Raw genomic sequence first — 16,021 nt, forward strand, 5'->3', positions numbered from 1 at the left:
GATAAAATCAGCGCAACATTGAAAGCACATATTATTAACAAGAGGTTTCTTTTCTCTATATATATATTTAATTGACGAAAGCGTTGTTCAAAACGATAACAAATATCAACACGCCATTTGCATTTCCAAGAGCAAAATTCACGTTTAATAAAAAGCATACTTGTTGTGTACGGGTCATGTCAATAAAAAAGTGTATTCAGATTTGAAAAATGTAAGTGAAAACATTTCACATATAACAAAACACAACAACAACACAATTACGCATCGTGAACCATTTTGAATGTATAAATAAGATTTATTTTACAATTTTATTATTGTATTATTACTCAAATCGTTTATATTGCTGAAATAACGTGTCCATGAAGCAACAATAATGTATTAAAAATACTTAAATCGTTTTGAGTTATTTTCTATATTTTCGAGAGGTTCTTTCATCGAGTGGATATGTCAGTACTATAACCATATAATAAGCTGTGACTAAACCGGGAAATGTACTCAGCTCTTTAACTTAATCACTAAACTTCACACCTGTACAATCTACTTTAATTAAGTTAATGTATCAATCAGTTTATTCTCTTTAATATCGTTATTACTTGTGGTCGGTTTGACTTGTCGCCCGATTTACAGTTCGGTACTGCTTTTGAACAAAACCGGAAACAAGACTTCAAATGTTTGTTTATGTCCAAACATGTCAAGTATCGAAGCGGATCAAGCTATTTAAGTAGAAAAATGATCTGACAGCTGTCTGCTTTGATTGCAAACGTTTAAAAAGGTTTGAAAATATTGCACCTTGCAATTCATCATACAAATAAACATACGATTTAGTAACCATCTATTGATTTTTCCATTATTTTCCTTTGCAGATTGCACACAATCACGAATGTAATGTTACAATTTTTACCTTTAAATTACGGAAAGTCAGGGCTCGAATTTAACTATTCTTTCTACTAGCAAAACATTGCGAGCAGCTTAAATACCAGCTCGCAAAATCAAAAACATTCTCGCAAATTTTGCTCGAAACATGAATAAAATCAAGTTTGGACATTAGTTTAGTACTATTAAAACTAAATAAAATATGACATCAACAACAAGTTTTGGTGTAATATATGAAGTTCTTTTTCCCACTTTTTCACTGTTTTTGTGGAAGAATTTAATTTCCGTTTTTTTCTCTCAACTCAACGGTTAACTTTGCTTTATATTTCGTATTGTTATTTCAATCTGTGGGCAAAAAGAAACTAGTTATTTTTCGCTTCGACGACAGGACTGTTCAGGTTTTTTGTCTTTTATAGTGAACATGTGTGGATAATCGACGGTTTCATTATCTTTGTACCAATACCATCCGCATATATATACTATAAGTATGCCAGTCTACATACAATGTGCGAGCTTCCGCATATGGGTATTCGGACGTTCCATTAATTGACATGCGGTTTAGCATTTACAACGTCGAGCGCATTTAGCAATATAACTCTTTTTTTCACTATTTCTACACTCGCAAAAAAAATCTAGTGGCTTAAAACTTAACTCGCAATCTGTATTTTTCACTCGCATTTTGCAAGTGTGCGAGTGTTTATTTCGAGCCCTGAAAGTGACCGATTTCTTTCCTTTTATAATGAAGCATACCATTTTCGAAGTGTGCATGTAATGTTAGTCCTGCTATGACTACTATTACTGACACTGTATAGCAACAAAATGAGTAAGCCATGCAATAGTTGTTAGGGTGTCAGAATTAACTATTTTGAACTTGCATCACAGTTGTTGTGCTTGATTTTTGCTATTTTTATTGCTGCCATTTTCACTTTGTAAGCCTATGGGCAATTTATATGGAAATGACATGAAATGTATTTATACATGCCCGCTCTCATTTGAAAAATGACCGGCTTACAGATCTAAGGATATTTTTTTGATCCCCGGCTTGACCTATTTGCAATAGTTCAACTCTCAGCTTTATAACCCAAAAGGTTGATGAGAGTTTAATGCGCTGTCTATTGTCCAAAGGTGCAACATTTGATCACCAAAGCAAGGGCTAAGGAACACTGAAGCTGCAAAAACGTATACAAATTTTCCTGTCAAAACCACAAACAAATGCAAATGGTACCATTTGAGCAAGAAATAATTGCTTTTTATTTGCTTTGTTTTTCTTTTAATACGCTCTCTATCAACCATATTGAAAAACTACCACAATATTGCAGACTTAAGTGTTGCTATCGCTTATTCTCATCTTGATTTATGATCATAAACCTTTATGATGTAGTAGACAGGGCCCTCAATCTGTCAAATCCACGGCCGAAATTCGGCCGCATTCCCCCCTGAAAAGTATACTTTTTTCCCCTTTGTGGGGGAAAAATTTCCCCTTAAAAAAAACAACAAAACATTATTTTGATAGATGTCTCATGATTATTATATCTCAATTCTTTTTTAAGTTTATCTTGTCAAACATACTTAATTATGAAATAAGCAATGAATATAGTGCAAACATGTACAAATGTAATAATAAGATAGTAAGTAAAATCCCCCAAAAAGGGAAAACACCGCGAAAATTCCCCCTGCTATGGGTCGCGACCTGCTTCCCCTAAAATGGATTGAGGGCCCTGGTAGATAACGATTTTCGAATATTTACACTGTTCCAAATTTCAATATAATATTGTCAACAAGAATATAGTGATGAAACATTTTGTTGTGGTTTTTGAAGGATCATGCAAATGATGACCTTAGGTTGTAATTCAGGTAAATTTAATGTATTTTTGACGTTTATTAATCTCTTTCCTTAATTTGTCACAAAAGATGTCTGATAAGGGATGCGCACTGATCAGATGCGGAGAACTGCGATGGTGCTTGTGCATTAGGCTCCCAGAGCCGTCACAGCTAAAATCAACAAAGGCTGTTGGAGTCCGTTTATAAAGACTTCGTCTTGACCACATAAATTCTGTGGAGTTTGCTCATAGCCATTCTCCCCCTTTTTCTGATTTAAGACGCATAGATGTGAGTTACATCAGGAGTGTGTGCACATAGTTATGGTTCACCAGCTATAACAGGAAAAGTGTGGTTTTACAATATATAATAAAACTAAAATAAATAGAAGATATTTGTTAGCTTTTGCAAAAATTCTCTTAAATATTTTCTCTGTTAAGTGAGAAAATAAATGTGGAAATTGTTCAATTTATATAACAGAGGCAGATTATGAAGGTCTATTCGCGATATTTTTTTTGACAATCATGCAGTTTTCCTTTAAATAAAACTGACACCAGTCAGCTCTTTAATATCCCAAATCAGTTATTTGATAATTCTTCCCCAAAAATCAATAGGCTGATGTCTCTTCCTAAGGAGAAAAGAAAAAACCCTGACTGATGAAATATTTTATGTTATACTAAGAAGGCAAACGCATTTTCTTTTTATGTAATGCTTTTGATTGTTTTTTTCATATTAGTTACTTTTAAGACACTTTATGACCATACTGTTTCCCCATGTTCAAAGTCAATAACCATGGCGTTGATTTCAAACGTAGTTTGTAGGGGCTGCCACTGACCCTTCCACTAGGGTGATGACTAGAATGGTGCGAGCCCTCTTGACCTGAGCAGAATCAAAGCACACATTTATATTTACCAATTTTTTTTGTCCAACCATTTATAGAGAATGGGTCACGCCCTTTGAATTGGGAAAAATCGCACCATTTTTTATCAAAATTGGGACTTTGAGGTTCATCCATAAGAGCCGGATAGGGAATTTAAGTGCTTGTTGCATTTAAACATATTTCTTGAAACCTTCATTTCAGAATTTTAGGCAGTCATTTGTGAATACAAATAAACGAAATGAATGGGGCAAATTTAAATTTATTCTCCAGATCCACTGTTTGCTGTATGAAAATGACTTGGACTGTAACCTTAAAAGTCACGTTGACAAAATTATAAGATGAATTAATTGAAATTTATCCTTAAAATGTAAAACTGTGGCAGATGTTAGATGGAAGAGTGTTTTATCCAGGATTATATAATGATAGTTATCAGGGCTTGACATAAACGTTTAAATCACCATGTCCAGGCTCACTAGAGCCCTTTGCCGCCCTTTATTTCACTTGTTCTGACCAAATAGTTACATGTTGTGACCTTATAATTGAACTTAGTATTCTTTGTAATTTAAAGTAATTTTACAACATGTAGAAGCATAGCATGACTTGAAGAGTTATATGTTGTACGTAAATCTATATCGGTATAATTAACACACCCCAACCATGCAACTTTCAATTAACTTTATCATAGATCACAATAATGATGAATTTGCTATAAGATTATTGATATTGATGATTGATAGTTCAACAGCCAATTTATGCACATATGAACAGCCAATGCATACACATAACAAAGATATTCATTTATTAAAAAACAAAAGTATCAAGAACTTCAAAATAATTGTCAACTGCTTACAATGTATAAAATCAAAGCGCTGAAGGCACTGAAGTTGTACGCTTTTGCATAATCTTAGAAGCAACTCAGTTTACAAAATTATGTTATACCGGTAGCTTTTTGTATCGCAAGTTTGAAATGAACACAACCCATTCAAATTTATAAAGAGTGTGTCTTAAAGCACAGGTCGAGATGTGGGTGCATTGTTTATCCTCATATTTATGTTACAAAGATTTAGACAAAATAACAACAATACATGTATGTCTCTTTTTTTTTCGCAATTGGTTGGTGCACTGGCAACCATCTTTAGAATTTTGGTTGCGTTGCTAAAGAATAACAAGCATAGAATCATTTACATGTTGTGTTATGTGTATCTAATACTTTATTTATTTTCTTTAAATTATTGAGCAACAATTTTGCCAACATAACAGACTTTTAATGCATCATGTCTTGTGAGCCGGAATTGAATCCTAGGCCTAATAGATCCACAGTCGCCACTTTGTATTCTATGTTTAATTGGATTGAGTTGTTTGAAGCTTTGAAAAAGCTAGTTGCCCTGGTTTTTAGCCCGACGTTGCAGACGACAGCAATAATTTCGCGCTGTTTCTTAAAACACGTTTTTTTTTATTGCATACATGTATAGAGAATGGTTATTATCTCGCGGCTGTAAAAAAAGGGTGTAAATCAGTTTAAATACACGATGAAATATACATGCACTGAAATTTAATTGGCTCCGCATCAAATTGTTAACGGGTATTGTTTTTCACAACTTACTCAGTGCTTTCCACGGGAATTTTTTAGACACCCCAGAGCCGTCATCAGTGGATGGGGGAGGGGTAGGGAGATGAGCCCCCTCTGTACGTTATATATGATATTATTAGGGTCAGTTATGACTCTTAAAGAAAAAAACTATAAAGTCATGGATAACGACATTTATTTCATTGCTGAACACTTTTTCTCACACACTAAAGATAAGCATCATCCCAACTCGATTGATTCCCCAATGCATCTCTATCAGTCCAACTCGTATCAATTACTGCATACTTACTGCTTTTCCGGTCGCTTTTCATTGCCAGATTATCCATTGTATTCCATTTTTAAAAGTAAGCTCAAGAATTTCATAAACATAAACATTCGCCTTTTTTGTTAAGTAGCAAATAAAATTTTGGCATATGTGACTTTTTAAAGATGTTATGAAATAATGTCCAATCGGGACGGGCTTTTCCAACTGAACACACGTATGTCGCCTGACTAGCTGTTAAATCAATACACCCACACTTTTCACGTGAAGTTGAACATGTCTGCATAGTTTCTGTGCGCTTTTTACTGAGACAAAGAAAGAGCAGAAATACACAAAGCACTGTTTATTTGAAGCTAGAATTTGTTTATGTCGCGTAAACATTAAAATTCAGAGGTGTGTTTCCAATTACAAATTTATTTATGCCAATTTGAGAATTCGACAAAACATTTTAGTGGTATGTAATGATTTCAAAACTTAAATTTGTTAAAATTCTTAATGAGTCAAATAAATAATTTAACTGTATTTTGCATGCAATGCACAATTTCCATGTGAATTATACCCGGTTGCCATCACCAGTCTTCTTAATAACTTGGCGTGATTTTATTGCTAAAGTGCTAACCTAGGGACCAACTGTGGTAGGTGACAACCACAACAAACTGTCACAAAACCACACACTTATGGCATGTACGTCATTGTTTTTTTTACCACATTTATATAGCGCCCTTTTCATACAGTATGTGTGTTCAGAGTTGCTACACATTTTTCCCCCGATCACTGGGTCATGAGTTGTCCGTTAACATATTGGCAGAGTATGCAGCCACGGCAAATTGGCTTATTTCCCTCACAGGTACCCATTTATACACCTGAGGAGAAAATGTGGGATAAATATCTTGCTCAGGAATATTCCAGTGGTCAGGGCGGGATTTGAACTAAGGACCTTGAGATCGCTTAGCCAGCGTCCTACCATAAAACCAATGTTCCCACTCATTCGTCATCTGCATAATTTTACTGCATGTAATGCAGGCCTACGAGTGCTGTCGCTCATGCAAAGCGTGGGCTCTCATTGGCCAATATCGATTGTACAATACAACGACGCAATGCCTAGCGTAGTTAACAGCAGACTGACTTGCAAAACTTGCTCTTAACATTAGTTGTACGCTAGCGTGTACAACTATAAAACTAATTTGTAAATAAAATGTGAGAATGACATTGTTAAATAAAATATAAAAGGAAACTAACTGCAAAATTTTTATGAATTGAACTATGCAATTGATCTCCCTTGTTAACAAGGCATAACAGTGTTTTAAGTATCGGAATACTTTGTGCTTTATCATTTCAATGCAAAATTCAGCGTTATAGATAATTTTTGACCCATGGGGGTAAATACCTCCACTTTTTAAAGCATGGGGGTTAATGTTAAAATTTTGCCTTGCTTGAAGGGTAATTTGCTAAAAGTAAAACAAGAATATAGCTGCGGTACAGACACACTACTTTAATCATGTTAAACACAATAAACCATTAACTATTTGTATTCCTTCAAAGTAGTAGGTTTCTTAAAGTGTTTTTTTGTTTTTTAACTGCGTTGGTTTATAGGCTTCCACCACCGTGAGCCACGAAAAACTTTTTAGCCAACTTTCAACAGTTGTTTTATTAGCGTTTAAGTGTGTCCTTTTTTATTTGAAAACAGAGAAAATTAAATCATTCAGTATTGGCAGTACAATCTTTTTACGTTATATAACTGTTTCCGTATAAAAAGAATAGATTTTGTTTTGGCTTCGAAGAAGCCATGCTGACCTCTTCATGTAATTTAATAAACACATAAGCACTTGACTGTCTGTTAAAAAAATAAATTCTAAATTTACCAAATTTACCAGGCGTCTAGATGATACATACCGACTGGCTCAGGCTAACTATTTCTTCAATCCAGCGCACAAATCTGCTCTAATTTTTACGATAACCAGTCTCATACATGTATTTAAGCGAAAGACAATCAACTGTTTATATTTTTTGTTCATGTTGTACGCAGAGAATTGACATCTCACATTCTTGGCGCTGGCTACATTCTCCAAAATTTCAATTAAAAACGGCTTTAAAAAACACCCGTTTTGGTCTTAGTGACTGGCTACTTTGAAAATATTACTGGCTACTCAATTTTTACATCTTTTTATGGAGAACACTGCTGTAATGGTACTATTAATAATTAACTACCATTTATCTGCTCTTCTTTTTGATGATTGGATATTGATCAATCATGGTGCAGATTAAAAATAGTTGTATTCATAATATTGAAACAATCCAATAAAAATCAAATCAAATAAAAGTTATAAAATAAGTAGTCCGTAGTGAAGCTAATGAGAAAAAAATTGCGAATTATTTTTCCAACAAGTTTCAACATTTCACCACTAAGTATTGAATAAAAGTACATACAGAGAATCTTTATCTGTTTTATTTTTATTAAAATATTTTGGTATTTTTAGCTTGACTGTTCTTCACTAAATATATAGTCTGAGATATACTTGTCACCCAAATGTTGGCATCCTTGTCCATGTAATGCTTTTGTTTCAGCAATTATTTTGTGTCCAAAATTGGGAAAAGTACAGGCGCCAGCCCAATTGGGAGAAATATGAGCAAAAACGGCAGGCCTTGAAGAATTTTTCCAGAGCCACTCACACTGTTGGGCGAGTAAGCCTGACAATCCACTCGCCCTTAACTTTAAACTACTCGCCCTGCATTAAAAAAAATAAATATAATCTATATTTATAATTATGATCAACCAGAACCTTTTTAACCTACGTAACATAGTGACACTAAACTGCAAACAAATTAACTACATTATCTGATGGATTTTATTTGCTTTCCTTACATTTTCTGCACCTGTTTCCTTTTCTCAATACTTTCCGCTTCTCGTTTGGATGACCTTTCTTTCTGTTCCCTGTCTCCACCACCTTGCAGATATTTTAAAATAGAACCCTTTTTCTTGCTGAGTTTAAATATTTCATACGAACTTTTACTAAAGACACGCTTGATTGACAAATGGTTACAATGTGTTAACTTTTAGCTAAGGCTTCTGATCGCGAATTATTCTGTTTATTAATAATTATTGTTTCTGTTTATTTTAAATTAAATATAAGAAGTATTAAAATTAACCAGTTATGTATTATTTTTTTATTGATATTTACATTAAAATGAAATTTTATTCTTCACGGAATGACCAATATATTAAACTGTTTTTTTTTTTCAATTTTAATCGATAAGCTAAGAGCACTGACACCTAAAAAAAGAGCGCAGCCAATTTCGAGAAATATTTTTACTGTGCCTGTGACGTCATTTTTCATTGTCAAAACAAAGTGCAGTTTCTTTGTGTACTAAACCTAGTTTTTGTTCTTTCGAAAAATTGTTCGCAATTTGTATCGATGTGGCAGGAGTTGTGGAACTGAATTTTTATTTCTCAACTTGAAAAACAGCACTCACCCGGTCGGTAGAGTATTTAACAAACTTTACTCGCCCGACCGTCAACTTCACTCACATATGCGAGCGGTCTAGTGGATTCTTCAAGGCCTGAACGGCTGAAATGAGGAAAATTCGTGTCATGAATTTTGCATATTGGGAAATTGGTGTATTAGATTTTTTGCTGCCAAATACTTTAAAATTGATAACTTGGTGTTGTCAAGTTGTCAATATTATATTAACTTAGGTTCAAACCATAGAGCGTCATAGGGAAACTTACTAAATATAATTTATAATTTTTATGCCTCCCATCAAAGAAGAGGGGGTATATTGTTTTGCACATGTTGGTCAGTCTGTCGGTCCCTCCACTGAATGGTTTCCGGATGATAACTCAAGAATGCTTACGCCTAGGATCATGAAACTTCATAGGAACATTGATCATGACTCGCAGATGACCCTATTGATTTTCAGGTCACTAGGTCAAAGGTCAAGGTCACGGTGATGTGAACCAGTAAAATGGTTTCCGGATGATAACTCAAGAACGCTTACGCCTAGGATCATGAAACTTCATAGGAACATTGATCATGACTCGCAGATGACCCTATTGATTTTCAGGTCACTAGGTCAAAGGTCAAGGTCACGGTGATTTGAACCAGTAAAATGGTTTCCGGATGATAACTCAAGAACGCTTACGCCTAGGATCATGAAACTTCATAGGAACATTGATCATGACTCGCAGATGACCCCTATTGATTTTCAGGTCACAAGGTCAATGGTCAAGGTCAGGGTGACTCCACACAGAAAAATGGTTTTCGGATGATAACTCATGAATGCTTACGCCTAGGATCATGAAACTTCATAGGTACATTGATCATGACTCATAGATGACCCTATTGATTTTCAGGTCACTAGGTCAAAGGTCAAGGTCACGGTGACTCGAACCAGTAAAATGGTTTCTGGATGATAACTCAAGAACGCTTACGCCTAGGATCATGAAACTTCATAGGTACATTGATCATGACTCGCAGATGACCCCTATTGATTTTCAGGTCACTAGGTCAAGGTCAGGGTGATTTGACACAGTAAAATGGTTTCCGTATGATAACTCAAGAAAGCTTATGCCTAGGAACATGAAATTTCATAGGTACATTGATCATGACTCATAGATGACCCCTATAGATTTTCAGGTCACTAGGTCAAAGGTCAAGGTCACGGTGACTCGACACAGTAAAATGGTTTCTGGATGATAACTCAAGAAAGCTTACGCCTAGGATCATGAAACTTCATAGGTACATTGATCATGACTCGCAGATGACCAATATTGATTTTCAGGTCACTAGGTCAAAGGTAAAGGTCACATTGACAAAAACGTATTCACACAATGACTGCCACTACAACTGACAGCCCATATGAGGGGCATGAATGTTTTACAAACACCTCTTGTTTTTTGTTTTTTTTAACCTTCGATTGGGAATTTTTTTTACAGCAATTGGGAAATTTTTAGTTTTTTACTTAATTGGGAAAGTGCTGTTTTCCCGTACTTTACAAAGAAGAAAAAATGCTGGGTTAAGGTAAACATGCAACATCATTTCACTGTTTTTACCCCCTGTATTCAAATGAAATTGAGCACATGTTTTTGGAGTTCATGTGTAAGGTGAGTTAGGTGACTATGATCACTGACCAAGCATCATTATTCTTACCTGCATTATGCATTATGCCCTTTTTATGCCCCTGGATGGAAAGATCGGGGGGTATATTGTTTTTGGCCTGTCTGTCATTGTACATGTATGTGTGTGTGTGTCCCAAAACTTTAACCTTCTTCATAACTTTTGCAATATTGAACGTGGAAACTTGATATTTGGCATGCATGTGTATCTTATAGAGCTGCACATTTGGAATGGTGAAAGGTCAAGGTCATCCTTCAAGGTCAAAGGTAAGAAAAATAAATCAAAAACTTTAACCAAAACTTTAACCTTCTTCATACCTTTTGCAATATTGAACGTAGCAACTTGATATTTGGCATGCATGTGTATCTCATGGAGCTGCACATTTTGAGTGGTGAAAGGTCAAAGTCATCCTTCAAGGTCAAAGGTCAAAAAAATAATCAAAGCGGCGTATTAGGGAGCATTGTGTTTCTGACAAACACATTTCTTGTTTGGGAAAGATCTGGTTAACGCTTGAGTGCAACTACTCAATACCTTATTTACCGGTACTACAGATATTGAAATAATACATAATATATGTGTGTGTAGGGTCTATATGAATATTCACTTACAAAGACCTTTGATGGGAGGTCATGGGTTCGATCCCCACTGTTGGAGCGTTCTTTATAAGATCTCCCCCACATTCTATCATGCAACAAGTACATATCAACATAACTACCGGGTATATACATACAACATAATTCAATTGAAACTTCACATGTGTTTTTATAATCCTCATGTGATCGTAGGTAACATTTTACTTTGCCACTTTCTAATGTTACAAAAACAGTTATAATTATAACACATGAATTGAAAACATCTTATGTCACATAATGCACACAATCCGTGGCGGATATAGCAGAGATTTTCAGAATTAGTCATGAACAGATCAAACTGTCATGGTCTGCAGAATACTATTAACAATATTTATCCAAATCTTCTTAGTGGATTTAAGATTACGTAAAATCTATCGATTACCACACCTCACTGTTATTCTATATTCGTTTGACTTTCCCGAGTCCAAAAACTGATTTTGTTTAATCAGCACTGAGCCTAATGCTGCTCTAATTAAGCGGAATTATCCTGTTGTTATATACTGGTCAACAACCAAAACAAACTGTTGGTTTAAATCATTGAGCCCCTTACCGGATTAACACAAAATAAATAATACAATTCCAAATATTGTGGCCTTTTTGTTGTTCAATGATTACTTGGTACTGGCTTAAAATAAAAAGCAGCTACTTTTTGTGGAGTGATGGAATATATTTATTTTATTTCTTGTTAAACACATGGTTTGGTTGAATTTTCATGCATGATGCTAATTAGCCTCACTTCAAAGTGTCAATTGATTGTGTATATGAAGTTTTTACTGTGAATGGAGTTTTCTTTGGAGAAAATTAACTTTTTAAAAATTATGTTCTTAGAGTGAGAATATATATAAGAAGAATACTTAAAAAATGCATATTAATTTTATTTTATAGAGTTGCTAAATTTTGTGTGAACTGAACAATTGTGGAATATGTTATTCATGAAAATATTTCGGAAATAGAAAATTTAGTTTATCTTTGATACCTGCTAATATGGTTGTGTTGTGTTGATTGTGGCAAGGTTTCTTCATTATGTACGGAAATGTGTTATTCTTTCATTAATAATGTGTCTTGTTGTTAAAACAAATAACAAAGTCTACACTGCAAGTAATTTGGTAATAAATTAAAGATTTTTAGTTTAAATAGTGTACAACATTAACGTAAGGCCATTAATTTAGAACAAAATTTGATGAAGATGACACAAATTTGAGCATCAAAATTTTGCTGAATTGCATGTTCATACATAATCTTCAGTTTCTAGCTTGAAATGTCCTAAACATTGATTTAGGATTTACAGAGGTCTTAACTTATCAAAGACTTTTATAGCCCTCTTCATGTTTGAAGCATTATTCAGCTTTGAACAAAAGTTATTGAAATGTAAACAAAGCTTTTATAGTATCAGGTGTATGGCGATGCACGGAAAATACAAAATGGCTCTTTGTTGGTGTGGTCTGTAACAAACTTGAGTAATCAGTGGAAAGAATGCAAAAAGCGGGCCATTTGATGAACAAAAAATAGTGCCAGGATGTTATTGTAGCACTGGATATGTTTTGGATTTACAACTCTTTTATTGAGTCATGTGTTTTATAAATTATGTTGAACAAAAAATAGTGAATATGTAAATGGTTTGGTAATTGACAGCACATCTGTGTCTGACATTGTTTCCTGATATAAAATAAATGGATTTTTCAAGGAAGACAATCATAGTTATTTCAAATATCAGTGTTTTTTTTCACCATTTATGGAATGGGGCCGGGTACCTTTGAATTGGGAAAATTCGCGGCCATTTGACTAAAATTGGGAAATTAGTGTTGTTGTTTTGCTAACAAATGCTTCAAAATTGAGGATACAAGTATAGCCAGTATAATATTTACTAAGGTTGATCTTGTATGGATGTGAGATGAACAAAATATTGAGATTTAAAAAAAAATCTGTTTTTTGGGGAAACCTTCCATTGGGAATTTTTAGCTCCAATTTGGGAAATATAAGATATTTTTTTCCATTGGGAATAGGTCTGGTTACTGGACCCGAATTTTGAATGAAAAAAAAACATGAATAGCATGAGGTTTTCTGAAGACAGATAAACTTCTTCTATTATTCAAGCAAAAAAAAAGCAACAACATCAACAAAACAAATCAAATTATCAACTTTAGCAGTGTTGAATTTTCTCCAACATTTTTTTTTAAATAATATCAGCACTTTATACAAATACATTAAATTTTGCATTATTTCATTTAAATAGCAAGTAATCAAACTTTTCAGGTATCTTGATTGCAATAATTAATGGTAAAATATCATTGAAAAATTTCATTGAGCCCTACAAATTATTAATCAGTGCAATTTAGTGTGCTGTGCAAACTAATTAGTTACTGAATATTTACATAAAGGAAAATTAAATAGCTCAAAATCTTAATCTTTGCCTAGGTTGAACCTTTCCTTTTGAAAACAAATGTTTGCAGAAGCAGGAAAATGGTCAGCCATTAATAGCCGTTAATGCAGGTTAATTGGTTTTGATATGTTTAGCTAGCTAATTTTGTTGTATTAACAAAACCTGAGGTCCAAATTTTCAGTTTGATGTGGTTTGAAATTGATCAAGGCCTCAAAGCAAAAATTTTGATATTTAGCCGATTTGTTAGGATATTAGTGGCTGCAATGCTGTAAAAGGACCTTTAGATTTGTTTGGCACTTTAAGTAAATGTTTTAAATATGATAACAGTGTAACTAAATACTGAATAGTTGTGATTAAACAATAGCATTCAGTTCACAAGTATGTGAAAACTACTGTTTTATTATCCACGGGAAGGTTTTATACTTAACTATGACATATGATATCAGTTGTACAATGTACAGTGAATATAATGTTTCTAATGCCCTTTCTTAATTAATGTAACAGCGCTTATAACAAGCCATTGTTGCATGCCATTTGTTTTTGATTTTTAATTCGTTATTGATTGTTCACTTCAGTGTTCTTTTAATATATATCAGCTTTTCAGTCCAAGTTTCTATTAACCATATGGCAGTGGGTAAATATTGTTTCATGTGAGATAAATTATCCCAGGGAAAATTAATGATTACGCTCCAATGAACAGGGATGATTTACAAACTGTTATATAATGGTAGTTTGCGGATATGGGTTCAACACAAAGAATTGATATGATAATCATTGGCCTTGTTGTTGTAATGGACTTGGAAACCAATTGTGTGATGTCTTTATGGGGTTTTAGTTCAAGTTTAATGAAAAGCTTTAAAGAAAGGAGGCAGTAATGCATCAGCGATTATGTGTTTAAAAATTCAGGAATCTTCAAATATAAATGTTTCTTTGTAGAAAAAGGTCCAGATGAAAAGATATTTTTGGTTCAGAATGACAAATTATTGTTACATTATATCGTGAACTGCATGTATTGATTTAAAAGGACATGTATTCTACAGGAAATTTTGCTGCTCATTTATTGAGTGAATGATAATAATGGCCGAAATGATCAGCATTTTGAAGGAGATTTAAAGGAAATAGAGACATAATATGTTTTGCAAGAAAAAAAACTAATAATATCCTTTGTTGAAATGATGCACAAAATTCCACTTTATGAATTGTATACATGCTATTTGAATATCATTGAATCTGACAAACTTTTTCTAAAAGTGCTGCAAACGTATATTTTATGTCTGATGTCTACACATTATCTCTGAATAAGAAAGACAACAGCTGAATATAGTGTGTGTAAAACATTATGGTGTTTTGAACTGCAAGAACAAGATCGCATCCATATTTGGATAGCTAGCAATGTCGGAATTCATGGACTTTGATGTCTTGAGCGGCAATGAATTCCTTGCCAAGGAACTTAAAGCATATTCTTCTAATCCTGATTTGCTGTTTTTCACCAGTTTCGGATTGGACGATATGCGAGCTAGGTCTCAACCAGTCGCGGGATTTATCGTCCCGTATAAATGTTACGAGCTTAGAAAATTGGAGAAATGTAAGTATGGCAACACTTTTTTGCAAAGTTCTGCACCTTTTGGGAAAAACTGTCTTTAGAAATGGTATATTGGATAACTTGTGTGATGGGCGGTTATGACATGGAAACCAAATTGAGTGAGAAAATAGGTGTTCAATTGATTTATTTATGACAATTCTGTCACTTAGTATAGCAATTTAGCTTATTTAGCTTTTTTAAAGATAATCCAAGGGCAATAACTCTACAAAACAAAACAAAATTAAAAGGCTTGTGGCTCAGTTATTGCCCGGGTAAAAATATTATGGTTACAATCATTTAAGCTAATGCATACATTGTGTCATCCCTGATTAGCCTGTGTAGTAGGCACAGTCTTATCAGGTACAGCACTTGCTTACACTCGATTTTCGTTTAAAAGAGGCTTCCTTGAAAGGAAAAGTAATCAATAAAAGCGGAAATTGTTGTCCCTATTAGCCTGTGCAACATGCACAGGCTAATCTGGGATGATACTTTACACACAAGCATGAAGTCCAGTTTTCTCAGAATTAGCTCATTTCATGAAGTTTGGTGAAAATCTACAACTGGCTGTCTTTCCCCCATAAGAAGCCAAGTGAGAATGGCCTTTTGCAACCAGCATAAAACCAGAACAGCCTGCAAGTAACTCGCAGTGAGACTGTTCAGGTTTAATGCTGGTTGCTGCTCATCAGAAACTTAAGTTTGAAAACGAAGCCTTTAAAACTTGAATTTAGTAAGAAAGGTATTTAATTAAATTCACTTTCTAAGGGACAACACATGTGTCAAAATAGGTATCTAATTGGTAAAGGGTTAATGAGTGTATATGAACTTATTTTACAGTCTGTCCAGGGGGATTAATATTTAAATATATACCTATTCATTTTTATGTCCCCCACCA

The 16,021-nt window shown here is 34.0% G+C and overlaps 1 protein-coding gene across 5 annotated transcripts in view; it reads left to right on the forward strand.

The window, feature by feature from the left end:
* The first annotated feature begins 637 nt into the window (after window positions 1-637).
* LOC127836082 (uncharacterized) overlaps window positions 638-16,021 on the forward strand; it is a 97,722-nt gene continuing 82,338 nt past the window's right edge. For 2 of the 5 annotated variants that reach the window (XM_052362506.1, XM_052362509.1), the window contains exon 1: window positions 14,612-15,132. In XM_052362506.1, coding sequence (XP_052218466.1) covers window positions 14,940-15,132 — 193 coding nt within the window. In that variant the 5' untranslated portion in view covers window positions 14,612-14,939. Of the gene's footprint in view, window positions 773-14,611; window positions 15,133-16,021 lie in introns of those variants that run through there. The other 3 variants (XM_052362505.1, XM_052362508.1, XM_052362510.1) reach the window with 2 other exon arrangements.

This window comes from Dreissena polymorpha, chromosome 6 (assembly GCF_020536995.1).
Source record: "Dreissena polymorpha isolate Duluth1 chromosome 6, UMN_Dpol_1.0, whole genome shotgun sequence".
Classification (NCBI taxonomy): Eukaryota; Metazoa; Mollusca; class Bivalvia; order Myida; family Dreissenidae; genus Dreissena; species Dreissena polymorpha.